The sequence below is a fragment of the Haplochromis burtoni genome, unplaced genomic scaffold (genome assembly GCF_018398535.1).
Source record: "Haplochromis burtoni strain Fernald_Lab_line unplaced genomic scaffold, NCSU_Asbu1 Contig_593, whole genome shotgun sequence".
Classification (NCBI taxonomy): Eukaryota; Metazoa; Chordata; class Actinopteri; order Cichliformes; family Cichlidae; genus Haplochromis; species Haplochromis burtoni.
This window is the reverse complement of record NW_024582954.1, coordinates 194,912-207,040: the sequence shown is the minus strand read 5'-3', so window position 1 is coordinate 207,040 and position 12,129 is coordinate 194,912. Positions and strand designations below refer to the sequence as shown.

The 12,129-nt window shown below is 39.7% G+C and overlaps 1 protein-coding gene across 10 annotated transcripts in view; it reads left to right on the top strand.

Annotated features, from left to right (window-relative positions):
* The window catches only part of adgrb1a (adhesion G protein-coupled receptor B1a), a 207,670-nt gene that overhangs the window by 43,651 nt on the left and 151,890 nt on the right, over positions 1-12,129 (top strand). For all 10 annotated transcript variants that reach the window (XM_042214604.1, XM_005948362.3, XM_014329598.2 and 7 more), the window contains one exon: positions 3,688-4,591. In XM_042214604.1, coding sequence (XP_042070538.1) covers positions 3,856-4,591 — 736 coding nt within the window. In that variant the 5' untranslated portion in view covers positions 3,688-3,855. The remainder of the gene's footprint in view (positions 1-3,687; positions 4,592-12,129) is intronic.

Genomic DNA, 12,129 nt, shown 5'->3' with positions numbered 1-12,129 from the left:
TAGGCTGGATCTCTTAAGATCTCACTGTTGGGTTTGTAAGGCCATGTTACTCCTACATTTCTATCTTGTTCAAAGAGAAGATATAAAACAAAGTTCTAAGCTAATCGACCTTAGTGTTCTCCTTTTTTAAAAAGAATCGATAAAGAATCGATAAAGAATCGAATCGTTAAACAGAATCGAAAATGGAATCGTGAAAATCTTATCAATACCCATCCCTAGTAATGAGGGGAGTTTTGACATGAACAGGCAGCTGTGCATTGGGTAATAAGATTTGTTAAGAGCAGGAGGAGTTGGAAAAATGGGTGAGTGAATGAGGGGTTGGAGAAAGAAGAGGTGGAGCTGTCACTACCAGGTCTTTATCCTCCATTAAACGTTGATTCAATTCACTCATGTCAGGTTTGTCTAGTGAAAGAGATTGGTGAAATTAGAGAGCCACCAGGATGAGACGGGAAAAAACAAGGTGAAACAGGACAAGGTGTGAGCAACGGCAAGATGAAAGGAGACTAGAAGAATCACTGCACCAGAGGAGCACCATTTAGTTATAAATCTTTTAACATCCATAAAAAGGCTAAAAAAAGAACCCCAATTACTAATAGTAAATCTTCAGTAATTTTAAAGATTGATATTTTGCCACATCAGAGTTTTTTGTTTTTTTTTAATTTACACCCTTGAACTCAACTTTGAAAAAACTTATCTCAAATGTTCTGTTCAAAGGAATGCTGACAAATGTAGGAAAGTCCAGTATGTCACGAGTGACAATCCAAGAATACAGATTGCAGTAGCCACGGATGAACAATGATTAGCAACATAAAGTTTTTAAGGGTGTTCATATGCTGTTAATATACAGAAATTTCTGCTATTTCAGGATTTGGAGAAATGCCTACTTTTTTAAATTGGCTTCTCTTCCTTTTTGGAACTAAAAAAAAACAGATGTAAGGGAGTGTGGTCATTTTGTGTGGTTAAATCAGCTTATTGTATCTCTCCTAATTTAATGGGCAGCTATAAAGTTGCTACACAAAGCATTTAAAATACACCATGAAATATAAAAGCATTTATTTTTCTTCTGTACAAATCATCATCGTCATCATTTATTTACTACAGTGATCTGAGATCTGTGAAGTTCCAAAGCTGTTCGGAGTGGCTTCATTTTTATCGTCAAAGAGAAAATGCTCTTGTTTGACAATGCCAGCTGTATAGGTTGATTATGGTTTGCTTAATTAACATTGCTTGGAAATGAAACTCCATTCTGTAGAGACACTACAGACCGCTTTCTAAATTTTCTGTTTAGATTGTGTTTCATTTGTTATAATAGCTCATCTTTATTGAGTCCCAACAGCTTACTGTATCTTTAATGCTATCCCACTTCAAGCCTCCCTATAGACAAACACAGACACACACAGGTCATTTTGATTAATCAGGCACAGGTTTCACATTGTGCTAGTTTCCTTGGCTACACTAAACAAAATTGCTGTCAGGATCTCTCTATGTGAAATCCATATTGAGGTCCACGACAGAGATCCAGTTGTGCCTGCTATCAATTTATAGTGCCATATTTACCTTGTTGTTGTTTGAATTTACATCTGAGCAATTGGTTCTCATTATCTTAAGTCTGTGATTTTGCAACTGCTATGTACTGTATGCATCCAGACAGGGCGCAAAATGCCAGCTACACTCAAGAACACCAGGGCCAGCGCAGACTTTGGCACAAAACATCTGAACGGAGTCACCCAGCTTTGAAATAAAATGTTTGAACAGATAAAACCAAGATGCACTTGTGCCAGAACGATAGAGAAAAGTATGGAGAAGGAAAAGAACACACATTGAGCCAAAGCATTACACATTGCCTCCACCATGTTTAACAGGTAATCTTATGGGCATGGGCATTCATGGCTGCCAGTGGAACAGTGCTATGCAACTGCTGATAGAAGTAGTGGGATAAATTCTGAAGTGTACAGGGTTACACTTTCTGCTGAAGTTCAGACAAATCAGATGGCATTTTATAGTGCAAATGGATTACGACCCAAAGAAAACTACAAAAGCAACTCAAGAGTTTCTCAGTCACACGATCTCAGTCAAGCAGAGCGTGTTTTTCAGTTACTGATGACAAAACTGAAACCCACAAACAAGCAGCAGCAGCATCTAAAAGCGGCTTCAGTAAGGACCTGGCAGAACATTTCAAGGGAGGAAACAGCATTTGGTGATGTCCATGATTTCCAGACTTCAGGCAGTCATTGCCAAGGATTTTCATCCATTTAAACCAATCCTTACATGCAAATCTATGTTCATTTGTCCAGTTACTGTTGAAGTTCTGAAAATGGAGGACTATCTTTAAAAATAGCTTTAATTCCTAAATCCTTAAAACATGACTTTTGTTAAACCCCTTGAATTAAAGTTGAAGGTTTGCTGTCTTAATTGCATATTGACATTTGATTTAAAATCCACTTTGGTGATATAGAGGCAAAATAAAATGTAACAAAAAGAAAAATTTGTCATTTTCCATGGATCTAAACTATAGCCACAAAAATACCACAATAGGTTTATATTCATTGTGTTTCAGAAAGCAGAATATTGCCAATAGTGTTGCCTTTTCTTTTTATAATTTTTATAATAAAATTTTGAATATTTGCTGGGTCAGTCTGGGGGTTTATGACAAACAGCAACTGCTTTCCTTTTGACTGCTAGAATACACAATACCGTGAAATGTATATGAAAGTTTTTGCAACTTGCACTTGAAGGTTGCCGAACACATTTCTATCACTTTCTTCAAACTTCTATCAGTTGAACCTGTTTTCGTCATGTCTTCATGTTATTGTGTTGTTTCTTTGTTCAGATCTCCCTTGAACATTCTGCCTTTTGTTTTTCATAGAACACCTTAAACAATGGATTCAACAATTTCCTATAAAGCACCCATTTGAAGTTAATTTGTTCACTCAGCTGAAACGATTTAATTTTCACTACAAGAGGAATAAAGCAATGTAAATTTGAATGATGCCGTTTACCATTCTAAAGCTGTTTTCCACATCACAGCATTTCAATATGGTAGTACTGATCTTTAACTACTAAAAGCAGCAAAGCTACTCAGTGAAACGCAGTCCTTCATATAATGTAAAAAAAGACAGAGAGAGAGAGAGAGAGAGAGAGAGAGAGAGAGAGAGAGAGAGAGAGAGAGGAGTTTAAAAGAAGAAATGGGTCAAAAGTGAAATACACTCCAAAGTGTCTCAGACAGCAATACATAAGGTAATTGTTCTGGCTTTAATAAGCAAACACAAGTACAAGTAGTGATCATAGCATTTCTGTCTGTTGCTGGGCCCTGATAAAGTGGATTAATGAATGACTGCAGGTGTTGCCTTTTTTGTAATTAATAGTCTTATAATTGGACAAATTAATGTGCTGCCGGATGAAATATGGGAGCAGACATATGAGGAAAACAGTTGTCTCTCAGGAGGAGACCAATTTGAACTCACATAATGAAGAAAAACTTAAACTAAATCACAGCTTCCCTCCTTCCATCTGCTGCTGTTCGTCTTCTTGTTTGTCTACAGAGCCCAAGTCACCACAGTCGTTCTCATTTTGCAGCATAAACAATAATAGCTGAGTGAGATTTCTCATCATGCAGATAAACAGAATAAGTATAATCCAGTACCATTGTGTGATCAGATTTATATCTTGTCCTTTCTCTGTTTGCAGGTTCCTGTGACTCTCAGGGTCGACTGACGCAGCCATGGGCCAGTTACTGCGTTTTTGAAAGAATCTATACTCCCCCTCCTCTTCCTTCTTCTTTCCTCACCACACTGAGCTGGAAGTTGACTCATCCACAGTCAGAGAGAGGTGTCTCCTTCTATTAATCCACACACCATGACAAGCATTCTTCTTCTGGTTCCTGGCCAGGCAAGGTGGCCACTCCCAGTGCTATTCTTGCATATTGCCCTTTTTCTGCTGATGAGGGGTTGTTGTCATGCAGCCCCCTCTGGCCCAGAGTCTGATTTGTGTTCCACAGTAGTCCAAAGCCGCTTTTTTGGCTTTTTCCTGTCTTCTTCAGTGTTTCCCGCCGTGCCTTGTTCCTGGACCCTACAGAACCCCGATCCACGACGCTACACAATCTTCATCAAAGTGACTAAACCCACTCAGCACTGTATGGCGCAGCAGCTTCGCACATTCCAGTATGATTCCTTCCTGGAGACTACACGCACCTACCTGGGCATGGAGAGTTTTGATGAAGTTGTGAGGCTTTGTGATACATCTGCGCCTGTGGCCTTCCTGGAGGCTGGGAAACAGTTTCTACAAATGAGGAAAGGACATCCTAGGGCTGGTATGGCAATCACAGAGGGAAGTGGAGATTTCAAGACAGAGTATCTGGTGGTGGGGAAGCGCAACCCTAGCATGGCAGCCTGTCAGATGCTGTGCCAGTGGCTTGAGGACTGTTTAACCTCCAGTACATCCAACAGACCCTGTGGCATCATGCAGACTCCATGTTTATGCTGGGACCAGCCACCACTACTGAGTGAGGGTGATAGCTGCTATCACAATGGAGTTTATCTTGAAAACTGTTTACCCAGTGTGAAAGAGAGTGGAAAAGATGTTGAGATAAATGGTAAGTAGAAATGCGTTCGCGGTTGTTTTTGCTAAAAGTATTTGATTGCCGTTGATTCACTGTTAAAATATCAACTGCATCTCTTCCCAAAAAAACCCTGCCTTCCTGTAAAATGAGGAGAAACAAGGAATGCTTTCAACGAACTATTTGCACTAGATTGGTCTGTGGCTGAACCTCAGTAGGTCATCAGTGGTGTTTAACATGGTGCTCCCTCCAAAGTAATGGAGAGTGACATCAAAATGACATCTTCAGTGGCAATCAAGCTGGAGAAAATATGTATTATTTGTGAAAAGTGAGAACAATTGTCCTCGAGTGCACTGGCTATAGAAGGGAGAAAGAGGCAAATGGAAGGTTTAAGGTGTCATCTGATGTAAGCAAGATCTGTGACCTTGCACCATATTTCATCCTTCTGCGGTCCAGAAAGAGACATTTGATCGGCCTCCGGGAAGCTTTTGGGAACAGAGGAGAATCAAGTGGTGCTGATACTGGATAGCTTTGAGGATACTCAGAGCTGGGGGGAGGGGGAGCAAAGAGGAAGAGAGATGGAGAGAAAGACAAAAATGCATTGGGCTGGCTGAGGGCCTGTGGCTTGAAGTGTAATTGTCTGCTGCTTGAACCCAGTCCCCCCCCTTCCCCCAGCAGACAGGATGTGGCCTGACATCTCTATCCCGGCTTCATCAGGACTATGGCCAGAGGGATGGAACATTTCTCACCCCCTCCATTTCAACCCCCTAACCTTTCCTCCATCTATCTCTCTTTTTTCTCTGTTCCCTCACTTACTTTTCCTAATCAGCCTGTGGCCTTATTTCCTTGGCCCTCCTCCTCCCACTTCTCCTCTGAGCCACCATTGCTGCCTCCCCATCTTTCCCTCCCCAGGCTGATAGTGGGCTGATACTGAGCCAGTCGTGGGAAGCCAACCAAGCAGAGAAGATGTTGTGGTGGGTATCTCGTGCCTTATCCTCCTCCAGTCTCCGAAGCAGCTAATATCCCCTTGCCGCTCCAGCCTCCTCTTCGCTAGTTATCATCCTTATATAATCCTGCTTATGGTGCTCATCAGTGGGGTGTGGGCTGTTTGTGCCTTAAGGTGTGAAAAATAAAAAAGAAATATAACATCCACTGTTGGCTTCTGTGGCGATAAAGAAGGACACATTACCGCTTTTCTCCCTGTTTGCTTCAGCCCATCCTGGCAAAGCATCTCATAGATGATAATCCTATGTTCAGAGTGAAAGAGTGACATTGGAACTGTGTGAGACCTCAAATGGAGGAGGCAAGCAGTCTGTGAATATTTGGTTGGATTGGTGACTGGTAGAGTGAATTGGAAGATGAAGATAAAGAGTGGCTGGGGAGATGTAATAGATTCTGTGTGAAAAGGTCGAACTGTCAGATGGTTATGGCCAACTGCGCAGCAAAGAGGGGACCAGAGGGGTGATGGCTGTGAATGATGGATGAAGGAAAGACAATAGACATGGAGATGAGAGAGAGAGGTTAGGGGAGGATAAAGGAAAGTATAGAGGCTGACAGGTGGGCTGAGAGGTGAGATATTTGAGATGGACGAGGCTTGATTAGGATAAATGTTGTTTGCAGCTAGACCTTTGTAGTCTCAGGACCCTCAGTAACCAAAGACTTCCTAGATTATAATCTGTGTTCCAGCTTCCTTCACTCCCTCTCTGCAGGTGTGTGGAAGGTCCTGTCCAGCAGCACATAAGCTTTGCTCATGTCTAGCAGAAGGATCCTAGATGAGGAGTTTGGCTTCTTATAGAGGGTTCTGAAGCATTTCCTTGTCCTCATACAGCCATAAGCATAAAAGGTCACCAAAGTAAAACTACAAAGAAAAAGGGAACTTATCTGATTGTCCTGGTAGCTTGTAATCCTTTAATTCTTGTAAATTAAAAGTTTATGCATAGCCCACTCTTTGCAGTGTTTGAGAGCTGTTATCTGCTGCCTCCTATGGGTAGCTGTACAATCTCAGTGTGTGCTGTTCGCAGTCAAAACATAATCCCACATTGCACATTGCATTTTACCTCGCAGAGTTACTGTTTAGTGGTACTGCAGGAAATAGCTTATTTATTGTGTAGTTAAGCAGAAGGCAGAAGGTGGGTGTGGAATTCATCAGATTTTCATCAGGGGAGGTTTGTATTTCGATACAAATGCAAATGATGATTGCCTTGAAGTTAAATTTAGTATAAGTAAGAATAATCTTACCCCACTTTTAACCCTTACTGCCCTGGAAGCAGCAAACTCTTATTAAAACACAACTGTACAATAAAAAACACAAGTCTCACACCTTAATTGTTAAATATCTGCATTTCACAGATTTGCCAGTAAAAAAAAAAGTAGTTATCGATCTTCACACAACAGCGATTCCTAAAAATTTGGGTTTGAAATATAAACCAAAAGATAATGCATTAATCAGCATAGCTTATAAACCCATATTATCATCACAATAGAAAATACAAAAAATATGAAATGTTTAAACTTGGATATTTAACTGTCTTGAAAAATATGACAGCAACCTGTGTGAAAATAGTTGGCACAAAAGACTGGAAAAATAAGTGCTATTAAAAAGAAAAAAGCTGATGAACATTCTTCTTGTCAATTAGGTTAACTAGCAACAGGTCAATAGCAAAAAGAGCATCTCTGAGAGGGAGAGTTTCTCTGCAGTAAAGACAACGAATTAAATTTAATAGATATTTCACTACAGTTGAACACATGCAGTTTGTTGCAATGAATTTCAACAAACTGTATCTAAAACAGTTTGTGGAACAATTTCATAATTCTGTTCATACTAACAGTAATGTAAAATTGTGATGACTTTGATTATGAAAATCTGGAGGAATCTCTGTGTGCTAAGGACAAATCAAATTTTAAATCTTATTTTTAGAAAACATAGATCCTGTGTTGTTTTCAGTGCTCAATTCAAAAGTCTGCATCACTGATTCATAGCAGAAGAGTCCAGGCACCAAAATGAGCTAAACAACAGGTTGGGCAAAGTGTTTTCCCTCAGCCCAATCTGCTGTATATGTGTTAAATAAAATATGGGTTTCTGAGATGTGCAAACTCTACACTCTACTTCGATTTACATTTTGCATACAGTCCTAACTTTTTTGGAATTGATGTTTTATTTGGCAGGTGTGTAAGACTTTTATTTAGGAAAAGGTGGCTCAGCGGTCACGTTTCTACACATCAAGTTTTATATAGGACACCCTTTCTAAGCAACTGCTTATGAAGTCACTTTGCTACTTCCCTCACCTTTCATGCTGTATCTGTCATTGTGTCTGGTGTTACTGATGGCTGCTCTGCTCTATGTTGCTGTTCCCTCCCTGACATTGGCTTTCTATGTATGCATATGAGAAGGTGGGGCATTATCAGAACAAAGCAATGCCACCAAATATATATTATTGCATCACTGCAGACTATAACGATGTTAGTTTTAATCTGGAAACTTTCTCTACGCCATTTCCAAAATCGTTTATGTAGTCATTCTTATCCAGGCTCTTTTTGTGGATGTGTATGTGGCCATTTTTCTCTCCTTATTTTTCATCGTCCTAGCCTTTGTCCTGCATTCAAAGCTTGATTTGGTTGACTACATTTGAACAGGGGGAAACAACCATAAATCACCAAATCTACTCCAGATGTGGGCTGTAATTCAGTGGTTTCAAAATGAAAAGATGCATTAATGAATGTTTTTGTCATCTTGACGCCACCCTCTATGGTGTGGATCAGATGCAGGAACTGTGAGATTAATGGACTGTGAGCCGCCCATCCGACTGTACTGGGCTTTCACTGGGACTGTTTTGTTTTTTGTCATATGTATGCTGTTGGTCTCATTTGAAAGAGGCTATAATAAAAAAAGGGTGTGATTAATGATCGTTTTAAAGATGTTTAAAGAAAAGATTAACAAGGAAATTGCAGAAGCGAGTGCTATTGATGCCTCTTTTTATTTGTGCATTCAACTCCCATCGATAGTTCCTTCTGTTCAAACTCGATGACAAATGAGTGTGGCTGGCCTCTAGCAATCACACTACTATGTCAACACTATCATTAATAGAAAGCTCTTAAACTGTAGTGACTGGGATGTGGCCTTTTGATCCAGAGTAGAAAGGATGTCAATCTGAGAGAGTCTCACTTTCCCTGTGACCATGAATATTGGTATGAGGTATGAGCTTCCTCAGTTTAGAGAGAAAATGTTATTCTGAAATCTAAATGTCTTAACACAGGAACGGTTAGGAGTCTGTGTTTTACACATAGGAAACTTGCTGCTTCTGCACTATGTGAGAAATCCTCAACCTTTAAGATGAGAGGACTGATGACTTCAGGGCTATTTTTGGAATGTTGTAATATTCAAACGGTCAAAGTTAAAGGTTTTGCAACAAAAATGATGCCTGTCGGTAGCTTCACTGCAGTGATATTGTCCCTGAAATTCCATTTTGGTAGAACTCCAATAAGTGGTTGTGCATGTGTGGTGGCAGTGTGAAAGGATTCATTTGTTAGCCCTCAGTGGACAGCAGGGGAGGCAGTGAGTGATTAAAGGATGTATTGGAGCGATGTGAAGAGATGAGAAAGCACATGACTCAATTTGAACAAAAGAGACACATTTGAGAAAGTGCCAGAAGTGCCCAATAAAGTTAACTGAAGGGAAGGACAACAAAGGCAAGTCCTCTGTGATGCCATGTGATCATCTGAGTCGTGACCTTGGTTGCACATCATGCACTCTCACTTTCAGCTTTTCAATTTTCAAGCGTGAAATATTTAATAAAGCAGAAAGGCTTGAAAAATAACCAAACAAGGACACGGTGTCACAGATGGAAAGCACTCTGCACCAAGACACAGAGAGGTGGCTCAGTCACAGTGTAACCCAACTGAAAATGTTCAGGTCTGAAATCAATATTACAGAACATCTTAATACAAAATTCATCAATTTATCCACGCAATGTTATGCTAGATCTGAAAATGAATTATTCAAAAGTTGCATTTCTTCTTAGAATTCATCAAAAACCATTACTGTGGATGGATCTGCTTCAAGGCACGTGTTTTGTTACAATGCTAGTGTGTACTGATGTAACTATTGCAACTCGAACTCTCTTGCAGTCACTTGTGCACTTGATCATGTTAAGCAAATGTTAAATAAATCAATCTGTCCTTCCTCACTACTGGGTAATACCATAGTAATTACTAATGTTGGTTGCACTGGTGAAACGTGAGGGACATTTTACTAAGGATTAGTAAGTAGATTTGTGCATTTGTCAGCTTTATCGGTCTGTCTTCTTCTCTGGACTAAAACTTTCAGCTGCATAAATATCCATAAAATTAACTGTTTACATTTTGTTCCCCCCCAAAAAGTCATGTTTGATGTTCTCCAAGATTCAGAGGTTGGGGATGGGGGTTGTCACCAATAATGAAACACTCCTCATAAATCATTTACTCAGCTTAGGGGCACAGATGGCCTTGAGCCGATTTCAGCTGTCATACAGTCAGATGCAGACTACAACCCAGAAAGGTTTGTCAGTCTGTCACTGGGAAAAATTAGTTACAAAAAACTCATAAATGTCCGCTCCAACGTTATCAGTGACGACTCTGTTTTATCTCTCCTTGCTGTCTCTGGGTAGACTGAGAGGTGCTTACCACTTTTAACCAGGAGTATTTTCCAGATAATTGTATTTTCTTTCAGTTGAAGTGTAGGGTATTTGAAGTGTAGGGTATATGGAAAAATACCAAGCGTGAGTAGCTGTAATAAACTTGTATGGTTTATATTTACATTGGCCCGATAAATCCATTGGTAGCTGATCCCTACCAGCTAGAGATCAGATGGGTTAACAGCTGATGTCCAAAGGCAGTAATAAAGATTACTGCATTCATATAACAAGTTGACAGAAGTGAAATCAGACTCGAAACTTTTTTTCATTTTTTTTTCATTTTTGCCCTTTCCTTTTTTTAAGTTTACTGCTTCAACTGCCAGAATCACCAACTCATCAATTCCACAACTCTTATCACACCCTAATCACTGCTGTCTGGTGTATTGATTGTGATGGATGGCTAAAGAAATAATAAAAGGCCAGAATGTCTAAAAAAGTGACAACATGTGGACACAAAGTGAAGAAGAAATACCTTTGGAGCCTCCTGCTTGGCACTTTTTTCTTCTGTTGCTGGCAGGCCGGCTGTGGGTTAGGAAGATGAATGTGAGCGCTGTGTCTGTGCCTCTGCATGCTTCTGCGTGGCTGAAGCACATTGTTGCTAACCTAAGGGATTCCCACCCCACCTCCATAGGAGCAGCGAGGAATTCTAAAGCAGAGATAATGCATTAACTCTTCTTTACACCCATATTCATTAATGCATACATCTGTGCATGCACTTGTGTGTTGCATAAAGCATGCAAACACACATTCATGGTGAAACGTCTCGCCAGAAAATGGCACCTTGTGACTGGGTGTGGGTGGCTGACTGCGACAGAGGGTAATGGTGATTTTGTGTATCTGTGTGACAATGAGTGGAGAATGAGGTGTGGTGTTCTCTACAGGGGCGCCGTGTGGGTAGGAATAAACTGAAACGAGATGGCAGAGAAATGCTGTGTTCTGGTGTAGAGGTTGTTCTACCTGCAGAAAGCCCCAAGTTGGTTTGAGAGAGTTTTCTTATGGACTGAGGGAAGGGAACGTGATTAGACAAACGTGTTGAAATTGCTTTCACTTCTTTAATAGCAGGTATAAGGACAGTGGTGCAGTGCAAGGGGTTGGTCACCACATTTATTTCTGAACTGTTTAATATTCATCAACAAACTACTTTGCAGTAGGATTACATTGCATTTTAGTTCAGCAACAAGCTAAACAAGCAAGTTTCAGAAACTACAAGATTTCAAATGAATACTGCTAGTAATAAAGTATTATCCTTTCTGCTGTAAGATTTCCAAATAGGTATGCAAATATAATGCTTAACAGATTTATTAGCCCACCACCCAGTATAGGTTTATGACACAGTAGGCCTGATAATTACCCGAATATTTTGTTATGTTTCTGTAATGGTTGATCCACCAGTGAATCAAAGTTATAGTTCTCATTCTAAAATATAATTATTGTTGTTATTCAGAAAAAAACAGAAAAAATAGTAAAGCACATTATAATTTTTTGATTAGGGTTCCAAAATACATTTAATTACTTTCATTACTGAACAATAAATAAATAAATAGTTTTGCTGTTTGAATCTTATGCTTGATTCATTTCCATCTTCTCACTGGAGTCCACTGTGACGGCTAATATTTGGGAATAAAACTGTGACTTGAATTTATTTGCCTAATAAATAACAACAAATTTTTATTTTGAGCCAAAAATGTTTGAGTTTAGTTGTTTTTACTATAAATGGCCTAACAAGCTGTTAAGCACTGTAGGTGAAAAAATCTAACCTAATCATACTGAAGGCCTAAATAGTTCAGTGTGAAGAGGTCAAGTCTGGTCAGTTTGGTTGACAATTCTAACCAAAGTATGTTGAAGTGTTATAACATCTGGAATTCATCAAGTTGGAAAGATTGAGGAGTGTTGAGTATCTGGTAT